Source organism: Pipistrellus kuhlii, unplaced genomic scaffold (assembly GCF_014108245.1).
Source record: "Pipistrellus kuhlii isolate mPipKuh1 unplaced genomic scaffold, mPipKuh1.p scaffold_m20_p_10, whole genome shotgun sequence".
In the NCBI taxonomy this organism is placed as follows: Eukaryota; Metazoa; Chordata; class Mammalia; order Chiroptera; family Vespertilionidae; genus Pipistrellus; species Pipistrellus kuhlii.
Genome location: NW_023425405.1, coordinates 6,087,255 through 6,109,480, shown reverse-complemented (window position 1 = coordinate 6,109,480; position 22,226 = coordinate 6,087,255). Strand labels below are relative to the sequence as shown.

The following is a 22,226-nucleotide window of genomic DNA, read 5'->3' as shown; positions in this document are numbered from 1 at the left end:
ATTCTAGAAGGGGATTATTGCAATAGAAGATATATAGTTTTTTCTGTTAGTCAAATTTCACTAAAAGATACTGATATTTTTAGTTATATTGAACCCTAATTCCATACATTTTTCATTTGCTGATATTTAGGCAGTCCAGTTTCTTTCTTTCTTTTTAAAAAAATATATTTTATTGACTTTTTACAGAGAGGAAGGGAGAGAGTTAGAAATATCGAATATCGATGAGAGAGAAACATTGATCAGCTGCCTCTGGCACACCCCCTACTGGGGATGTGCCCGCAACTAAGAAACATGCCCTTGACCGGAATCGAACCTAGGACCTTTCAGTCCACAAGCTGATACTCTATCCACTGAGCCAAACTGGTTTTGGTGTCAGTCCAGTTTCTTAATAAATATACAGTGCAAGTTATAGGAATAAAAAGTTTACCACTGATTTTAAAAGCAAACAAAATATTTCAATGAAAAATAATATAATTAAATAGTATACTATAGTAAAACATTGACAGGCAAAATCAAACACAATTATATACTAAATTGTTATAGCTTAAAATCTGTCAAAATAATACATGCTTACTTAAAGTTGCCATAAAATGTGTTTAAGCATATATCGATCTTCGCTAAGGTATAGTTCACTCCTCTGGTTAGAATCCTTCATTGGCCTCCCATTGCTTTTAATTTTCAAAATAATTTTCCATCACCATTTATCCCCTCTATGACCTCTTCCACCTCCGATCCTCACTCTACACCTTCCCCCCTCCCAGACCCCCCCATTCCCCCAACAATTACCACACTATTGTCCGTGTCCATGAGTTCTCTAACCCCCCCTTTTTTTTTTCTCTTTGGCTCACATCACTTCCCTCCCCACCACCCACCCCTCCACCACCCACCAGAGCCATTTGCTTGATCTCTATCTATGAGTTTGTCTCTATTTTGCTTGGTAGTTCAGTTTGTTCATTAAATTCCATGTGTGAAATCATATGGCACTTGTCTTTCTCTGACTATATATCGATACTTCACTAAGCATAATGTTCTCTAGGTCCTTTCATGTTGTTGCAAAGGTAGATCTTCTTCCTTTCATGGCAGAGTAAATGTACCACAGCTTTTTGACCCCTTATCTGTGGGGGAAGCACAGGACTTGATTGGAAAGTCTGTAAGGAGGAATCTCTGAAAGGTTGGAGGCCTCTAAAGGACCTTACGAAAAGCGGCAGACCCTGCCTTGACTTTTCCGAATCAGTCTGAGCCCCCGGGTGTTTTACTGAAATCGGTTTAGTCTTTAGACATCCTTGCTTACAGGACACTGCAGGTGTATGTGTCCTCTCAAGGATGCTCACCCCGCTGATAGTATATAATAGTTAATTGTAGTTCAAGCTGTTGGTAGAATAAATGCCTAATGAGGCAGGCGAACAGGGCTGTTTGGTTTCTCAAGCCAAGTAGTCCCTTAGCCCTCTCCAGTAATCAATCATCTGTCACTCAGGGTGTGCCGGTCAGCCTTGGCATTTATCTACTAACTAGTGACCCAGCATGCGAAATCGCATGAGACACAGACTGCAGAAAATCGCGTGAGACCTGGGACTCCCCTGGATTCCCCAGAGTCAAGTCCCCGCCCACCCATGTGCACCTCAATGTGCACGCAGCCCTGCCTCGCCATGCATGCAGCCTCCTGGTGACTGGTCTTTGGTCGTTTCGGCATTAACACCACTGGGTTTTTATTATATAAATGAGCACTTAATTCTGGCTTTTGTAAATAACGTTGTAATGAACGTAGGAGGACATACATTCTTTCGAATTAGTGTTTCAGATTTCTTCAGAGTAATTCCTAAGAATGGTATTGCTGGGTCATAAGACAGTTCTTTTTTTAATTTTTTGAAATAACTCCATACTGCTTCCCACAGTAGCTGGGCCAACAGTGCAGGAGGGCCCCTTTTCTCCACATCCTCGCCAACACTTGTTTGTTGATTTGTTAATGGTAGCCATTCTGGCAGGCGTGAGGTGATACCTCCTTGTGGTTTTAATTTTAATTTCTCTGATGAATATTGATGTTGAGCATCTTTTCATATGTATATTAGCCATCTGTATGTCCTCTTTGAAGAAGTGTCTATTCAGGTCTTTTACCCAAAAGACAACCCACTGAATAGGAGAACATATTCGCCAATGATACAACTGAAAAGGGGCAAATATCCAAAATGTATAAAGAATTTATAAAACTCAACACCAAAAACAACAACAACAAACAACCCAATTAAAAAAAGGCCCTGGGAGACAGGGGGGGGGGGAATTAAGGGGAGAAAAAACAAACAAACAAACAAACAAACAAAACAGGCTCCATTACTTTTAGAATAAAAACTACACTGCTCATTGACTTGCATGGCTCTGCATGGGCTGGCTCCTGCCTGCCTCCTCTCATCCCACTCCTCCTTTCTCACTATACTTCCACCACATTGGCCCTTTTCCTGGTTCATTCTGCCCTTTTTTCATCTCAGACTTTGTACTTGGTACTTCGTTTCCCTGAAACGTCATTCCTTAAGCTTTTCACATGGCTGGCTCTTTCTCATTTTCCAAGCATCACCTCAATTGCCACCTCCTGAAATTACATTTATCCTGAATATAGTTTTAACAACATCCCCCACTTATTGTTTCCCTCTCTCCATAATGTTTATATCCTTTATAGCACTTAGCATAATCTAAAATAATCTTTATCTACTAGTTTGCTTATGTTAATGAACTATTTGTATCATTATTGCCCGTCTACCACTAGTAACAGTTTACAGCTGGAGTTCTATAAATATTTGCTGAGCGAAAGTTATACTCTCCCACTATGAAGAACTGAATCTGTACAAGTACCACTATTTACAGGGAGAATGATTTATTCATAAAAAGTACTATAGTTTTATACTTACACTATGTACCATCTACTCACCTCTCAAGTACATAGCATTCTAAGCTCTCAAATGTTATATCTTGCCAGAATTTAGCTTCTCTTTAAGATTTATAAAATCTTTCACTTGGATGTTGACTACAGGCGCGGCACGTGAAATTCCTGCACAGGTAGGGTCCCAAGACCTGGCCTGCGAATAGGTATGATCTTTCCAGGCTGCCAGCAGTGGGCCCCGCCCCCTGCTGCTGTCACTGCCAGTCGCCCTCTGTGTGTGGGGCAACCAGCAGGGTGATCAGGGTCCCAGAGCCGCCACCCATCCCCAGTTTCCAGGTCCCCATCAGGCAATTAGAGCCTGCCAGCAAGGGGGAGGGACCGAGAAGTTGGCCTGCAGGCCCCAATCAGGCAACTGGGACCTGAGAGCTGGGGGCAGCTCCTGCATTGAGCATCTGCCCCCTGGTGGTCAGTGCGCATCATAGCTGACCAGTCATTCTGCCAGTTGGTAAGATAGATTTGCATATCATACACACACACACACACACACACACACACACACACACACACACTCTAGAGGTTGGGTGCACAAAATTTTTTTGTGCAAGGGGGCACAGTCCCCTCAGCCCAGCCTGCACCCTCTCCATTTGGGACTCCGCGGGGAATGTTTGACTACCGGTTTAGGCCCGATCCCAGGCAGGCAGTCCGACATCCCTCTCACAATCCAGGACTGCTGGCTCCTAACAGCTCACCTGTCTGCCTGCCTGATTACCCCTAACTGCCCCCCTGCCAGCCTGATCACTCCTAACCCCCTCTGCCTGTTGGCCTGATCACCACTAACTGCCCCCCTGCCAGCCTGGCCCCTCCTAACTGGCCCCCCCCCCACTGGCCTGACTGCCCCCAACTGCCCCCCCTGCCGGCCTGGTCACCCCTCCCATTGCCCCCCTTCCAGCTTGGTTGCCCCCAACATTGACCCCCCCCCCCAACATTGTTGTCCCATGCACTGTGCTGTCCAGCCATTCAGTCTTCCCTCATTAACCCCCCTGCCGATCTTGTCACCCCACACAGCCTGCTGTTCAGTTATTACTGCAACTGTGACAGCATCCCAGACAATTTGCATATTCCTATATTATTAGTATAAATATTTTGGGGAGTAGAACATTTTGAGATGGTAAATCCATTTAGTGACCTCCCTACTTAACAAGTTAATGGTTCCATTATGTTTGATTGCAATTACTTGTGAGGCTAATAAAGTAATTTCTTGGCCTCAAGCACGAAGTGTTCAAATGCCACAAGCCACTCTGGCAATATGGTACAGCACACAAAGCACAAGGATTCCAAGGAGGGTGTATAATTGGTGTTAACATTTCCAAAAATTATGTGCAATGCCAGTTTCCATTTATGAAAGTAATATCAAATTTTTAAGTTTTAAACTTTCATTTAAAAATATACTTAGTGCTCTAACTGATTTGGCTCAGTGGATAGAGCGTCTGCCTGCAGACTGAAGGGTCCCAGGTTCGATTCTGGTCAAGGGCATGTGCCTTGGTTGCAGGCACATCCCCAGTAGGGGGTGTGTAGGAGGCAGCTGATCGATGTTTCTCTCTCATCAAGTTTCTAACCCTTTATCCCTCTCCCTTCCTCTCTGTAAAAAATTTCAATAAAGTATATATTTTTAAAAATGTACTTAGTAAATAGAGAGGTGTAATGGAGATGTAAAAACCTTAAAGGTGAAATGCAAATGATTAAGGCGTGGAAAATACTGAATTAGATCACATAAAAAGTCTTTGTTGTTCTTTTATATACAATTAAACTAGTCTATTATGCCAGGTTCTGAGGGTACAGGATAATTAAGAACCTCAGCTACTCTCAGGGCCCTGGTTGCCTCTAATATTTTTTTATTTTCCAAAAATAGACTTTATTGGGAATGAGTTAACTGGAAGTCCAGTATTGCTGTTACTCTGTATAGTAAGGTCTAATAACATTTAATAAATGTTTCATCATGATTTAAAAGGAATTTCTTTAAAAGCAAAGAAACAGAAAAGAATAACAGATTTCTATGTAATGTGTAATTATTAAGTGGAAGATATTTTTTACTTAAAAATTCCCAGACACATGTATCACAATAAGTGTTAATATTTTTATACCAGTGCCTTTTGTTGAAGACACATCTATAAATCCTGTTTAGAAGAACTTTCCAAATGAGCTTATGGATCAGAGAAGGAAATCTATCCTAACTGAGGAAACTAATAAAATTGAGAGCAATTGAAAAAGAGGGACACCAAAAAGATCTGAGCAAAAACATGGATCATAAGATTGTTTGGTTTCTGAAAATGATTCCATAAAAAAAACTAAATGATCTGAACTGTATGACTTTTGCTTTTCCTGGTTTAAAACCACACTTTGAAAAGAAGCTATTTGCACTGCAGTCTACCAAACCAATCTCAGCATACTAAAATGTAACTCTGTTGCCTTCTGAGAAATAGTGACCCAACTAAAATATATCTGACACCAACAACGGCATCATTAGACTCTATCTACCCCTCAGGCTCATATCTTGGGAGTCATGTTACTGCTCCTTTTTCTCCATCAACTTATTCAGGTGATTTTGTTCCACAAATATTTACGGAGGACATAGTTTCTTGACATTTCGAGCAGGGAAAACACAAACACACCAGCAAGAGGTAAACAAATAATTACAATGTGATTGGAGTAATAATAAGTTCCTGGGATTAACAATGCTTTGGAGGCTGGCATGATGTTGTTGAAGGTCAGGGTAAGGCTCTAACTGCGTATCACCTCCTCAATATGCCTTCTCTCCTTTTCCTGACAGAATCCCACACACCTGGGCCGGCCATGTGCCACACCGCAGCCTCCCTTGCAGCTGGCCAGTAGTGAGATTTCCAGGAAGGCTCTTTAAGGGGCTGACTGAAACTGCCAAATGCACCCTTTTGAGCAATCCCCTATGCAATTCTACTTGCCCAGAGTGGAAGGAGTCTAGGGCACTGAGGATGCTGAAGTAGCCATACAAGCCCTGGACTATCTCCTCTAACAGTTATTTTACCAAAGAGGAAAATAAATCATTTGTTTAAATCACTCTTGTGTGGCTTTTCTGTTGTAAATGGTCAAGTCTCTTCTAGATATTTATAAATGACAACTATCAAGACGATTGAGATGACTTTAATAAAGACGAAATGCTTACACAGGATTATGAAAGATGGATAAAGTTTACCAAGCAAAGATGAAAGGAAAGGCATTCCAGACTATTTTTTATTTTATTTTAAAGTCACTTGAGCTATGGCAGGCTGAAGTGGAGAGGAAGGGATAAATGAGAGGTAGTTAGAAAGTAAAATGAACAAGATATGGTGATCAACAAAATGTGGAGAAGTTAGGGACAAGGAAGAGACTAGGATGACTTTCAGTATCCCACTGTGAACAACTAGGTCAATAGTTTTCCTAAGATTAAGAAAGAAAACTGGGAATTCCAAGATGGCTGCATCTGGAATCTCCAACTGCTCCTAACCCTTGACTGGCCTCGCAGCTAAACTACAGAGCAATTTTCTTCCCAGAGAAGCTGATCTGGAATACTGAGAACAGGAAACACAGGGGGAAATACAGGAGTCTCCTCATGCAGGTACATCTGGGAAGCCCGAGGGATACTGTGGCAGCAGAACCCTCCCACTGGGAGCACAGGATCTCAGCTCCATGCAGGGATCCCCGACGGAGAACAACAGAGAAAAGAAGGGGAGTCCACACAGCATCCAGTGGTGGGAATCAGTGAGGATCGGTTCCCCTGGAAGATGTGGACAGCACCATCCCAAGCACAGTGATGTTTTCCTTATCACATCAACCTGGGCATCTCATTCTGGCTAGGGACTGCTGGAGGGGCCACAAAGCAGCTATCAGGGTCAGCAGAGAGGTCTGCTAGGTGCATCCAGCAGTGACTTTGACAGGCCCTCTATTCTGTAGAAGGATTATGAGCAGAAAGTTGGTCAGAGACTTAGACTGTGTGGTTTGGGAAAGAGGATTGGTCATGCACAACTGATCTTTTGTGCATGAATGGCACCTCTCCCCCACTGCTAAGCTGCTGGGTCTCTGTGCATCTCTGTGTTCTCAGGCAAAGGGGATGGGCACTGGGCTGGAAATCTGTGCCCACACTACTTGGTTTGACGGTTTGGAGAAGACAGCTATTTGGGAAGGTGGGAACCTGGGAAGAGGCCCTGCCCAGCTGGGGCTAGCCATGAAGACTGGAGTGCCAAGTGGGGCTGATTTTTAAATTAATATTTATTGTGAAAGTATTACAGATGTCCTCTTTTATTCCCCATTTACCCCCCACTCCATGACACCACCCCTAGCTCCCAGGCCTTCACAACACTGTTACATATGCATATCATCTTTCCCGCACCCCACTCACCCCGTGCCTCTGAGATTCGTCAGTCTGTTCCATGCTTCCAGGTTTCTGGATCTATTTTGTTCATTAGATTATTTTGTTAATTAGATTCCACATATAAGTGAGATTATGTGATACTTGTCTTTCTCTGGCTGACTTATTGCACTTAGCAGAGTACTCATCAGGTCCCTCCATGCTGTTTCAAGGCTAAGAGATCCTTCTTTTTTATAGCTGCACTGCACTCCATTGTGTAAATGTTATACTTTTTTTATCCACTTATCTACTGATGGACACTTGGGCTGTTTTAAGATCTTGGCTATTATAAATAGTGCTGGTATGAACATAGGGTGCATATATTATTTCCAATTGGTGTTTTGGGATTCTTAGGATATATCCCTAGAAGTGATCAAATGGCATTCCCATTTTTAATTTGTTGAAGAAATTCCATACTGTTTTTCATAATGGCTACACCACTCTGCATTCCAGCCAGCACTGTACTAGGGTTCCCTTTTCTTCACATCCTCACAGCACTTGTCATTTGTTGCTTTGCTGATGACAGCCATTCTGACAGGTGTGAGGTGGTATCTCATTGTTGTTTTAATTTGCATCTCTGATAATTAGTGACTTTTGAGTGCTTTTTCATATGTATTTGGCCATCTGTGCACCCTCTTTGGAGAAATATCTATTTAGGTCCTTTGGTCATTTTTTAATGGGATTGTTTGTTTGCCTTTTGTTAAGTTTTATGAGTCCTTTATGTATTTTGGAAACTAAACCCTCATCAGATGTATCATTGGCAAATATATCCTCCCAAACAATGAGTCCCTTTTCATTTTGTTGATAGTTTATTTTGCTGTGCAGAAGCTTTTACTTTTAATGTAGTCCCATTTGTTTATTCTCCTTTGTTTCTCTTGCCCGAGGACCACGGTCAGCAAACTGTGGCTCACGAGCCACATGTGGCTCTTTGGCCCCTTGAGTGTGGCTCTTCCACAAAATACCATGGCCTGGGCAAGTCTATTTTAAAGAAGTGGCGTTAGAAGAAGTTTAAATTTTTAAAATTTGGCTCTCAAAAGGAATTTCAATCGTTGTACTGTTGATAATTGGCTCTGTTGAATAATGAGTTTGCCGACCACTGCCCTAGGAGATGTATCGGCAAACATTGCTATGAGAGATGTCTAAGATTTGCTGTCTATGGTTTCTTCCAGATTTTTATGGTTTCACGACTTACATTTAAGTTTTTTATCCATTTTGAGTTTATTTTTGTGTATGGTGTAAGTTGGTGGTTTAGTTTCATTTTTTTGCATGTACCTGTCCAATTTTCTCAACACCATTTATTGATGAGAATGTCTTTACCCCACTGTATGCTCTTGCCTCCTTTGTCAAACTGTCACTGTTCACAGATGACATATTATAGATGAAAAACCCAAAGACTGCACACACAAAAAAACCTACTAGATTTAGTATATGAATTTGGCAAAGTTGCAAGATACAAAATTAATATCCAGAAATTGGTGACATTTTTATATACCAATAACAAACTCTCAGAAAGAAAATTTAAGAAAACAATTCCATTTACCATTGCAGCAACAAAAATAAATAAGGCATCTAGAAATAAACTTATCCAAGGTGGAAAAGACCTGTACTTGGAAAACTATGGGAGATTGAAAAAAGATACAGAGCAACATATAAACAAGTGAAAACATATCCTGTATTCATGGATCAGAAGAATTAACATCATTAAAATGTCCATACTAACCTAGCAATCTATAGATTCAATGCAATCCCTATGAAAATACCATCAGCATATTTCACAGACCTAGAACTACTCCAAAAATTTAAATGGAATAAAAAAAGACCCCAAATAGCTGAAGCAGTCTTGAGAAAGAACAAAGTAGAGGTCATCATAATATTGGATATCAAACTATACTTCAAAGCCATTATAATCAAAAGAGGCTCATACTGTCATAAGAACAGGCATCTAGATCAATGGAATAGAACAGAGAGAGCAGAAATCAACCCACTTATTTATGGAGAATTAATACTTGACAAAGGAGGCAAGAGCATTCAATGGAATTAAGGCAATATTTCCAATAAATGGTGATGGGAAAATAGGATAGAAATATGCAAAAAAATATGACCACCAACTTATACCATATATAAAAGTAAACTCAAAATGGACAAAAGACTTAAACATAAGCCATGAAGCCATCAAAATCCCAGAGAAAAACATAGGCAGCAAAATTTTAGGCATCTCTCATAACAGTGTTTGCCAATATATCTCCTACAGCAAGGAAAACAAAAGAGAAAATAAGCAAGTGAGACTACATAAAAAAGCTTCAGCATTGCAAAAGAAACCATCAACAAAATAAAAAGGGAACCCACTGCATGGGAGGATATATTTGCCAATGATACATTTGATAGCAGTTGATTTCCAAAATATATACAAAAAGAAGACAAATAATCCAATTAAAAAATGGACTTCAATAGCCAAGAGGACATATAATGGCCAAAAGACATGAAAAATGCTCCAAGTGCCCCAGCTGGTTTGGCTCAGTGGATAGTGTCGGCCTGTGGACTGAAGGGTCCGAGGTTCAATTCTGGTCAAGGGCACATGCCTGGGTTGTGGGCTTAATCCCCAGTGGGGGGAGTGCAGGAGGTGGCCAATAGTTGATTTTTCTCTCATCATTGATGTTTCTCTCTCTCTCTCCCTTTCCCTTCCTCTCTGAAATCAATAAAAATATATTTAAAAAAATAAAATTTAAAAGAAAGCTTAAAGTTACTGATCATCAGACAGATGCAAATAAATCGACAATGAGATATTACCTCACATGTGTTGGAATGACTATCACCAATAAATGAGCAAATGACAGGAGCTGGTGAGGAAGTGGAGAAAAGGGAACCCTACTACACCATTGATGGAAATGCAGACCTACTACATCATTGATATAATAGAAATGCAGACTGGAGTAGTCACTATGGAAAACAGCATTCAGTTTCCTCAAAAAATTAAAAACAAAACTGCCATTTGGCCCAGTGATCTCACTTGTAGGAATATAAACTAAAAATCCTGAAACATCAATCAGAAAGAATATATACACCTCAATCTTCACAGCAGCATTATTTACCACTAGAGGCCCGGTGCACGAAATTTGTGCAGGTGTGTGTGTGTGTGTGTGTGTGTGTGTGTGTATGTGTGTGTGTCCCTCAGCCCAGCCTGCACCCTCTCCAATTTGGGACTATTGAGGGATGCCCAACTGCCCATTCAGGTCCGATCCTGGTGGGATCGCGCCTAAACAGGCAGTTGGACATCCCTCTCCATCTCACAACCCAGGAATGCTGGCTCCCAACCATTCACCTGCCTGTCTGATTGAACCTAAGCCCTTCTGCCTGCCATCCTGATCACCCCCTAACCACTCCCCCGCCAGCCTGCTCGACACCTAACTGCTACCCTGCCGGCCCAATTGCCCCTAACTACCCTCCCCTGCAGGCCTGGTCCCCCTCCCAACTGCCTTCCCCTACCAGCCCAGTCACCCCTAACTGCCCTCCCCTGCTGGCCTGGTCTCCCCCAATTGCCCTCCTCTGCCAGTCCGGTCACCCTTAACTGACCTCCCCTTCTTGCCTGATCACCCACAACTGCCCTCCACTGCAAGCCATTTTGTGGCAGTCATCTTGTGTCCACAATGGGGCAGCCATCTTTGACCCCAGAAAGCGGCCATCTTTTGTGTTGGAGTGATGATCAATTTGATATTACTCTTTTATTAGATAGCCATGATCTGGAAACAGCCGAAGCGCCTATCAGTAAGAGTGGGAGGGAATAAGATAAGAAAAAGAGAGGCTAAGAGTTAAGTTTTAATTCAGAGTTCCCAGGCCTAGAAACTCAAATAAGATGAACAGACTCAGAAGCCAAGTCTGAGCACCAGAAAAAATTAATGCATAATTATCAAAGCTAAGAGAATACATGGAAAAGCAGTGAGAAATGTTTCTCAATTTGGATGGGGTCCGTGGGGCCAAAGGAGGTAAAACTGGCATTTGATAAAACAAGTTTTCACCATCTGGTATTTGCTATTCCTGGTCTCAGGAGTCCAAGTAGAAGATGGGAACAGCGTTCCCTCTACAAGAGAGCCACCTAAATAGGGCAGCAACCATTCTGAGTGACATTCAAGGAGGAGGGAAAAGGCCATAAAGGTGAGAGGGTGACACTGATAATTAATATTAAATCTCAAAGAAGAATAGATTTTTATATTATGAAAATGATGGTCACCTAAAATAGCAACCAAGTATTAAAAAAGGAAGGGACGAATAGAAGTAGGAAAAAATTAAAAAAGGAGCAAGGTAGGAAGGAAGAAAAGGGAGAGAAGGAAAAGAATAAAGAGAAGACATTGCTAGAAATACCAGGGAGTGAGAATTAAACAGATTCGGGGTGGCAGAACTGAAAGAGAAGTGCCTTCAGGAAAGTAGAAAATGGCAGTCAGGGAAATGAGATGGAGTGAGAATTTAAAAATGGAATGAGTGCCTACTACCTGCCAAGCTAAGAGCGTTACATAATATGTGGTAAATCCTCTTGTAAGGTTCAAATTAATACTCTATTTTATAGATAAGGAACCTGAGGTTTCAGAATTAAATAACTTTTCCAAAGTCCTGCTACCAGTGAGGTAGCTGAATTTATGTCTGTATGGCTCTGTTATGAAAACTTGCTTTTTATTACATTTTATTAAATTTATTATAGCATTTTTAAAAATTGAATTTATTGGGGTGGCATTGATTAATAAAATTATACATTTTTCATGGGTACATTTTTATAATATTGTATTGTATGTTCACAACCCCAAATCAAGTCTCCTTCCCTCATTGTTTATCCTCTTTATTCTCTCCTACCTCTGCCCATCCCCCTTTCCTTTGGTAATCACAGTTGTTTGTCTACTAAACACATCATCTTTTATTATCTTACTCTTTTTTTTTAATCCTCACCAGAAGGTATTTTTTCTGTTGATTTTTTTTAGAGAGTGGAGGGGGATGAGAGGGAGAGAGGGAGAGAGGAAGAGAGGGAAAGAGAGAGAGAGAGAGGGGGGGGGGGAGAGGAACATTGTTGTGAGAGAGACACATAGATTGGTTGCCTTCCACATGAATTCCAGAAACAGGGGATCAAACCTGCAACCGAGCAATGTACTCTTGACCGGAAATTGAACCCAGGACCCTTTTGGTCTGTGGTCTGATGCTCTAACCATTGAGCAAAAACAGCCAGGGCTATTACCTCACTCTTTTAGTCTAACTAATCTACCCTCCTCTAAGAATTTCATTTTCGTCTTCATTGTTTATCCATTATTTCTCAGTGAAATACTTTCCCCTCAATATAGTACCTAATCCAGACCTGAGCCTCTGAATAAATTCTACTCAAAACTAACCTAATACCCTCTAAGAAATCAACAATAATTCTACATGACTTATTCAGTTTTTTACCAGATATCCCTTAATACCCAACTGCATTAGTCTTTATTTGTTACGTGTTCCTATTCAGGATCTTTACCTTACTTTGAGGGTATGTCTTTTCAACTATTTACTTTGAGAATAGGGAGCCATTTATAATATTTTCTCTTTATTCCTCCATTACACCTAGGAAAACTCCACAATACCAAGCACAGGGTAAATGAACACTGTGGTTCATGAGTAACAGATGGAAACAAACACACACATTTAAAAGCACATAAGGAAGCAAAATCACAAAATAGAAACTAAACAGAGTACAACCAAAGAGCTAAATGATCTAAAAAGCAGGTAGTCTATGCCCCAGTCGGTTTGGCCCAGTGGATAGAGCATCGGCTTGCAGACCAAACAGTCCAGTTAGATTCCAGACAAGGGCACATACCTTGGTTGCAGGCTTCTCACCCACTTGGGCCTTGATTGGACTTTATGTAGGAGGCAACCAATTGATGTGTTTCTCTCACACTGATGTTTCTCTCTTTCTTTCCCTCTTTCTCTCCTACTCTCCCTAAAAAAAGCAATGGAAAAATATCCTCAGATGAGGATTAACAATAAGTAAATAAATAATAAAAAGCAGGTAATCCACATACAAAGATTGATATATATAGTCATTAAAGGTTAGAAAAAATACTACTAAAAAAATTAGTCTCGGATTCAAAGAAAACTATCTTTTTCTATGTTTATAAATATACCTAGAGGACTGGTACACGAAAATTTGTGCACTCGAGGTGGGAGAGGGGGATGAAGGGGGGTCCTTCAGCCCAGCCTGCACCCTCTCATAGTCCAGGAGCCCTCAGGGGATGTCCTACTGATGGGTTAAGCTGCAGTCTGGCCTTCCTCTGAGGGAGGCAACCAAGCCGATCAGGGGAAGGCACTGCCCCCATCAACCTGCCACTGCTGGCCATTGCGGCCCCCCTTCAGCCCTCACTGCTGCCATGGCTTTGTCCAGAAGGACATCCAGAAAGACATTCGGCTGGCTGGTCTAATTAGCATATTATGCTTTGATTATTATAAAGAAGATTCAAGGCCAAAATAATAAAGAACTTTTTTTTCATTCCACAATAAATGAAGCTACCACCCCCTCTGCCTTTCTTCAGGCTGTATCTTTTATGAAATTGTTTTCAGAATAACTGTAAGAACAAACACGCCTAGGTTATTACAGCCACAAAATATTTTCACTATATAAAAACAAACATTTTCTACATGACAAATATTTACTAGTTTTGTGTAAGAATTTACAATGTACTCCAGGTGGTATGCATCTTTTTTCTTGTGTCTTGCTCACCAATGGCATTTATATTTACATGTACTTGTTTAGTAATAGGATTGTGACTACAAATATAAGATAAAAAATCTATATACTAAAGTTCACCAAAAGCGAACATTTGTTTTCAGTTTCAACTTGCTTTAAGGCAAACCAGAAATGAGTATTAACTAAAATATCTATTTCAAAAAAGACAGTTTACATTAAAAAGAGCACCATATTTATACCAGTTTGAGAAATATTTTCTCATTATTAATTTCAATCTTTTACAAGTGCTGCTGCTGCAAAAAAGAACCTTTTTGAAAAGTTTATTTAGTCTACTATTTCCTATTTTTGCCATCTAAGCCAGTTGTGTAGTGCCTACTGACATCCCTGGATAGTTGAGTACGATCTATTAACACTGATTCAAATGATTCTCTTCTTCATTCTAATTTGACTACCAAGAGTCAACACAGTAATCTTATGTGTATTTTACCACAGAAACAATCTCAATATAATTTATCAGAAACTAAACACACTACCTTAAGAAGAAAAAGATTACTAAAAGAAAGCTAAACAAACAAAAAGTCTAATATAGATACAATTTGAAAGCAATATAGATTTGACTAAAATGTAAGGATCTTGACCTGGTCACTAACACTGTGGACACTACAGTAATCTTTTCCACAAAGAAACCAAACAGATACTGAACTCTCAAATTAAATGTTTTATTCTGTTCTTCCTTTTACATTTAAGCAAATAAATTTAAAATGACCACAATTTAAGTATTTATGGCATAGCATGCACATTAATTTTACTTACCAAATCATATATCTGGTTCGCCAACTGTACCTTCTCATCTGCATCTTCCAAAGCTTTATAGTAATCCTGAATAAAAACATTGGCATTTCAAGAATAAATTAATAATCTTAAAATATGTGTATCTAGGACATATAACCACATTCTCATTATCATTCCTTGTTATTACTGTCAGTCATCCTAAATAAGCAATAAAACCCCAGTTAAGATTTAGAAATTGTGCACAATGGCCAAGAATTAGAGAAAGATGTTCAGAATTCCTAGAAAAGATATAAACAAAGATAAATACTATTCCAAGTCTAGCCTCTATATTAATGAAATTTATATGTGGTAATGACTAGATCTTTTCCTTTAAATTTTTTTTTGAAGTTAAGCTTTATTCTAATTTGTAAATAATATTTAAAGTCTCCAGTTTTAAAACATGGTTTTTTTTGTTGTTTTTTTATAAAAGTACAACTATTGAAAAAATGCTAACCTGAATGTCTCCGTTTTCCAACTGCTGTATAACTCTCATTGTAAGTTAGGTATCAATTCATACAGCTCAACCTATACTTTAGATTCTCCTCAGTAGAAAGCAAATGAATTGTTTCAAAAAATAGATTCTATGAAATGTCCCTGGAGAGTCAGACTTCTCAGAGTATATGCAAGCTGTGCTATACCAAAAACTTAACAGATTAGAGGGATAACGAATGACTCTGGGATGTATATATGTGATGTCTATATTCAAACACCCATAAGCCTCCACGTATCCTCTAAACCACGACCAATTTTGTCATAAATTCTAAATTATTTTTCTCCTAACAGAAATAATCTTCCCCCCATGTGGTAAAATAAATGACACCACTACTCTAAATTTGTAGTTTTCAAATTCAGTAGCTGATCCTTGAACAATTCTATGGATGCTGGAGTTGGGGGCGTCATTATTACTCAAAGACATTAAAGGACCTGTCCCGTGTCACAGAGCTAAATGGCAGTCATCACCAAAGCCAGGTGTCTGAAGTAGCTCTTTCAATGAATGCCAAACAAACTAAACCATATTCTTAAAGCAAACCTTGTAGGGAGAGCTGATATCCATTCTAATCTTAAAGACAGCTATAAGTACTATACAACTAATTAAAAACTCAAAGCAATCTTTACTTTTAGGCCTAGTTCATGTATGAATTTAGTTTTAAACTAAAATACTTTTAAAGAATTCTTCCCAGATCTTAAGATTCTGTTCTGTGATAACACCAACTTGGGTACCTAATAATATAAAAAATATGCTTCAAGTCCTGCTAATTAAAAGTGTACTTTTTTATGGCTCTTAACTCTCTAATAAAAGTCACTAGTTACTGAAACAACTTTTAAATAACCAAAATGCTTCAATGAAGCTCTAAAACACAACAAATCATTTAAATTCTAAGAAGCCATTGGTAACTTTCCCTCATTTTGATATCCAGAAAACTATTTATTTTTAAAATATCTTTCTCAGAGTCCCAATTTTATCTGACAAATCACTCAGAATGTTGAACATACTTTTTTGATGGATGCCATTTGTTCTTCTCTCCACTCTGGTTTATTTTTCTTTGCATTCAAAAAGAATTCACTGACTCTTTGCTCTAGTTGATCCATTGCATCTATGACATAACAAAAACATTTCATATTTAGACGATCAAGTTCATACACTGAATATACATGCTTTGACTTGGGGAACGAAACAAATATCTGACAAAGTACACTCCTTTACTTGGTCACTAACTTTAAATATGGCAGCTTTAATTTGTAAATACAGAATGCCTTAATTACCTTAGTAAAAAACAAAGTTACAATTTTCCCTACTATCAATTTTTGTTGATGTTACTTCAAAGCTTTTTTCAATAGTCAATGTAGTCAACAATATAGATAGCTCTATACTGTAGTTTCTGAATAGTACAGTCTTGGGTCAAAAGGTAAGGTATTAAATCAGCCAAATGTGTCAAAACATGATGTCTTATTGTAAGTACCTCCAGGAAATTGACATATTCTTTTAATAAGCAAATATGATAAAAAAAATTTTAACCTCTTGCTATATGGCCTTAAACACGTGATCATCTCCTATCTATGATTAAAAGCAGTAGGTACAATCATTTATTCACTTAATATAGTATATTATTTATCCTAGATACATTTTTTTTCTAAATGTGTGCCAAGAATAGTCATTCCAGCCTGCTGAAAGAAGAAAAATAAATAAAAGGGATTCTGTTGCCACATAAATTAAGGAAAACATTTTTACCATATCCTTCTTTTGGAGATTTTCCGTGAAATAATAGCTCTTTAAAGATTCTGAGATCTTACAGTTAATTTTTAAGAGAATTTTCCTTTGTTAAATAAGCATTTCCAAGCTTACTTGCTAACGAAGTCTCTTTTGTTAATCCATACCTATCAACTTTAGAAAATTCTAATTATTATAAAAAATGTAAGTTTAAAAACCTCTAATTTATATAATCTAAGTCCAAATTGCAAGAGAATTTAAAATTTGTAATAAATAATAAAAAAGCATAAAGTAAGTTACTCCTCTTTGAGTGCCTACTTTCTATCAGGCACTGTATGTTCTAATTTATATGTATTAATTTTTTTTAATACATTTTTATTGATTTCAGAGAGGAAGGGAGAGAGAGAAACATCAATGATGAGAGAGAATCATTGACTAGCTCTGCCTCCTGTCGAGCCTGCAACCCAGGCCTGTGCCCTTGACTGAAATCGAACCCGGGACCTTTCAGTCCACAGGCTGAGGCTCTAACCACTGAACAAAACCGGCTAGGGCTATCTGTATTATTTTAATTCCGAGATGATTCTCATTTTGTGGATGAAAAACCCTCAGAAGTGGTAATGAGGTGAAGGTCAATGAGAAGTCAGTAATAATAAATAAACTCAGATCTGAATGAACTTCAAAATCTGAGCTCAAACCTATTGATAACTGCTACTTCAGCAAGTTTTTAGCATTTCAACTACATTAAAATTACAATGAACTTTGTGAACAAGCTAGTGAAACACACAATTCAGACTTCGACAACAGAATATACTGAATAAAAGAAGGCACCTTCCACATCATATCGCCTCCTAGTAAGTGCCACGGGTAACTGGCAATAGGCTGAGAAAGGTATATTTCTGAACAATGGGTACGGAAATGTGTGGTGCTGGTGGGGCAGAGAAGCAGGGGAAGAATAGAACAGGTTCTTAGCTTCCTCTAGACTCCCACATGCTGGGATGTCTGGTCCTCTGATCTCTTTTCATGGTACCTCCTTCCTCCCTATCGGACCCCAACACCCCAGATAGTCCTCCACCCCCACTTTTCTAAGAAAACCTGCCAGCATGAGAAACATTTCATGTATAGCTTAAACACAGCTGGAATAAATGGGATCAAAAACCCATTTTCTGCAGATATACTCCCACAAGGCCAGCCACTCATATCATTTAAATAATTTAAGTAGAATATCTTCATTTCTCCCAACAAAGGGAGTGACAAAGGCCAAAGGTACACTTGATTATTCACTTTCATTATGTTCCATATAATTTCACATTCTTAATTTTTAATATAGTATCTCTGCAAGATATTGTATTCACTTCACAAAGGACTGTGAGGTTCTTTAAAAACATGATTAACATGAATCTGGTACTCATCACTGTTTCCTTGTTGTTTTTTAAATACGTTTTTATTGATTTTAGAGAGAGGAAGGGAGCGGGTGAGAGAGAGAAACATCAATGAAAGAGAATCACGGACAGCCTGCCTCCTGCATACCCCCCACCAGATCGATCCCACAACCCTGGCATATGCCATGGCTAGGAATAGAACCATTCATAGGTTGATATTCACCCACTAAGTCACACTGGCCCTGATTTTTCCTTGTTTTAAGTGTAATTTTGCTCAATGTATTGGCCTTCTTATCTCCAGAAGCACTGATTCTTGACCTTCTCTGAATCCTGAACCATTTTAAGAAACTTCACAGAAAAAAATAATAATATAAACCAAATACTGCCCTATGAAAGAGTAAGGTTAATTGTGGGAAAAAGTCACAGAATTACCAACTATCACTGATATAAGAAGAGGAGCCAAAAATTTTATTATGGCATACAAGAAGCTTTACAGTAAAATCTTACTTCCCTCACTCGTTCTGATTAACAAAAAACACCACGCTGTTGACAACTGAGAATACATTCCAAAACGCGTAACTTTTCAAAGGTGACATTCCACGGGTCTCTAAAAAAAAAACACTGCATAGAAACCACACTTCTATTTGGTTTCTGCTCTTGAAAAAAAAAATTAAACGATAAACTTCAACGAAAGTATTAATGCTAAAGTGTATGTTCAATACATCAAGGCTCAAAGTCAGAATGTTAACATCTATGCCGCTGTGCCTTCAATCCCTACACAGTCTCCGTGAAGGCACAGACACGCTGATTGCACAGTCCGACATCCGAGAAAAGACCGCAGGCGCGTTCTCCTCTCTCCTCTTATCCACGCTAGGACAACAGCAGAGTGAGCACGCTTTGGCACTGAATTCTCTTGGACAATAATTCCTAGGTACTAATCAGCCAGAGGGTCACACGGCAGAGGCGCTGGAGCCGGCAGCGAGCGAGCCTGGGCACCGAACCTGCGCCGCAAACGAGAGCAAACGCGCCCACTTACTCTGCACCTGCAGGTCCATCTCGCGCATCTCGGTGAAGCGGTCCCGCAGATCCATCGGAAGCTGCTCAATCACTGTCAAAGGAAGAGTCCGTCAGAGGGGCGGGGCCAACGGCGGCCGTGCGTGCCTACGTCACCGCGTGCGTGTCTGCGTGCGTGCGTGCGTGCGTCGGTGGGGTGGGGGTCGAGGGAGCCGGCAACCCTGAGCGAGGCTGCCAGTTACCGTGAGAAAGAAACATCCCCCGCCTCCCCCTCCCTCCCCGCCATCCCGCCGGCCCGGCCACTCGCGCTCTCGCCCGCCCGCCGGCCCCACAGGCGGCCCCGGCCGGCGCCGCCCACTCACTTTCTAGATAGTCCTCTAGGTACAACATCGCGGCCTGGAGCGCCTGGGGGACGAGGGGATCCAGGGGTTTATTTGTGTCACTCGCTGTCGCCGGAGTTTTGTCCCTTCCAATATGGCGCCTCCGCTAGCAGCGCCCGCTCAGCTTCGGTGGGGAAAAAAAAAAGAAAAGGGGAAAAAAAAAAAACCACTTTGGCGCCTGACGGCGCTTGCCTCACTGCCGCCCGGGGCTCTCATTGGCTGGCCGGGCAGTGACGTAGGCCGGCCGTGCCCGGGCGCGCGCCATTGTGGGAATTGTAGTTCTGTTCTCTTTTGCAGCAGGTTTAACCCGCCAGACAACGTTTCACACGGAAACTACAAATACCAGGCGCCGCGGCGAAGGCTGCGCAACAGAATCCAAAATGCGGTGGCCGTGTTTATTTGTTGAATTTTTTTTTTTTTCCCCCCGGGGATGGACGGGAGGTGTCTGCGGCTAGGAACTTTCCACCTGTGTGTGCCTGCCGCTGGGATCGCTTGCCCCGCTGTTTGTGAGTCACGGGTTTCGAGGAAAACAGCAAAGGTTCTGACGCTAGAATACCCAGCAAAGTTCAGACAGTTTGGACTCTTTAATAAAAACAGAACTCGCTGCTACTGGAATTTAGCCTCAGTATCCACCCCCCAACGTGTGCACGGGACGTCTGATTGACTTCCATGTCACTACAAGAGTTTATTTTAAGTTCGGAGTGAAAATTTCCCATATTAAAGGATGCACACATAGTTCTCAATAGTTTCTCATATACTGTATTCTGTTTTGCAGGTCCGTCTCGTCGTCATTCTAATGAAATCGATCTATACGTACAACCTGCACCCGGAAAAAAAATAATAATAAAAATAAATAGGAAGCAGAAATAACGGGTGGAGACTTCATGTCTAATGGTCTGTGCTAGGAATAATGTTAGATCATGTTGAGTAAATAGCCTGTATTAGTCGTCTGTTCTCCTGCGCGTTGTCTTTTTGTATCTTTTGACACCACTTCTCAAATGTTCATCCGTGATAGCCTTTCACGGATCAGTTTTTCTCTTAAAATCTTTTGCACTCAGTCAAGGTTGGCTGTTACTTTCTACCTGTCTTACCTCTCTTCATGTTTCCGGGTTCCCCCTCCTTGACATTTTTTTTTGTACTAAAGACTTTTTCACCGCTCTTAATCAGGATACTTACGTAGCTGTCATATTCATGAACCCCAAAGGAAATTTACCTCAATCCTAATAACAATTACCTGATTTATCTTTTTGTACTTATATTTAAAATCTAATGACTTCAGTCTTCCTCCCACCCTCCCCTTCCTTCTTCTGGCTGCTTTTAAGATCTCTGATATTATCCCAGTTTCAAAGCAATGAATCTAGGTATAATTCCTTCCTTCCTTCCATTTATCTTTCCTTCCTCTCCCCTCTCCTCCTCTCCCTCCCCCTCCCCACCCTTCCCCTTCCTTTCCTCCCTCCTTTAATTCTTTCCCTGCTTTTCTTTCTTTTCTTTCTCCTTCCCTATTTCCTTATCTGTGTACTAAAGGCCCCTTGCATGGATCCATGCACATTCAAGTGAAATTAATTAGAAGGTGGCCAGCCGGGCAGGACACATTCTGGAGCCAACCTCCTGCAGTCCCTCCCCTGGCTGCACCTGGGGTGGCCCTGGGACTCAAAGGGCATCTGTGGAGTGAGCGGGGTCCTTCTGGCAGGTGGGGTGCCCCTGCCTGGCCTGCTGGAATCAGGCCAAAACGAGCCAAAACTGACAGCCCAACATCCCTCGAGGGGTCCCAGAGTGCAAGAGGGACTCTGCAGTCTGCAAATTTGCTGTTGCTCAGCAGCTCCTATGTTGAGCGTCTGCCCCCTGGTCATCAGTACCCATCATAGCTACTGGCTGGTCAGCTGGTCTGCCAGTTGCTTAGGGCTTTATATATAGGATTTCCCAGGATTCCTGAATCTCAGGATTAGTGTACTGCAACAATTCTAGGAAATTCTCAACATATATGTACATATATATATCTTCAGTATTGCTTATTTCCCATTTTCTTCATTATCTCATCACCTCTAAGACAAAGCTCTCATCCCATTTATCTTTCTAAAAAAAATATTCATAGGGGGCTGAGTTTTATTAATTTACTTATTTATTTTTATTTATTTATTTATTTATTTGAGAGAGAGGGAGAAAGATCAGTGTGAGAGAGAAACATCTATTTTACATGGTCCACCTCCAAATTTTCATATAACTTGTATTTTTAGAAGTTCTGTTTGGTTTTCTTTTCAAGCCATGTTCTAATTTCTTATACAAATTAAACATAGTCTACATTGTGTCTGTTAAATTCAGTACTGAAAATTGCATGGGCATTTTGTACTATCTGTTGTTTCTTCCAGCTTTTGCTCATGGTGCCTGTTTCCTTGTGGCTTGTGATATGGTCTCTGCACTCATGTTGCTGGGATT

General features: G+C 40.4%; 1 protein-coding gene across 3 annotated transcripts in view; it reads right to left on the bottom strand.

Moving 5' to 3' along the window:
* The window catches only part of ING3 (inhibitor of growth family member 3), a 35,344-nt gene extending 15,398 nt beyond the window's left edge, over positions 1-19,946 (bottom strand). For 2 of the 3 annotated variants that reach the window (XM_036425413.2, XM_045576304.1), the window contains exons 1-4: positions 19,776-19,946; positions 19,436-19,507; positions 16,306-16,406; positions 14,794-14,859 (exon numbers count right to left, since the gene is read on the bottom strand). In XM_036425413.2, the coding sequence (XP_036281306.1) occupies positions 14,794-14,859; positions 16,306-16,406; positions 19,436-19,507; positions 19,776-19,803 (267 nt within the window). In that variant the 5' untranslated portion in view covers positions 19,804-19,946. Of the gene's footprint in view, positions 1-8,618; positions 8,641-14,793; positions 14,860-16,305; positions 16,407-19,435; positions 19,508-19,775 lie in introns of those variants that run through there. The other variant, XM_036425415.2, reaches the window with a different exon arrangement.
* Positions 19,947-22,226: the final 2,280 nt, after the last annotated feature.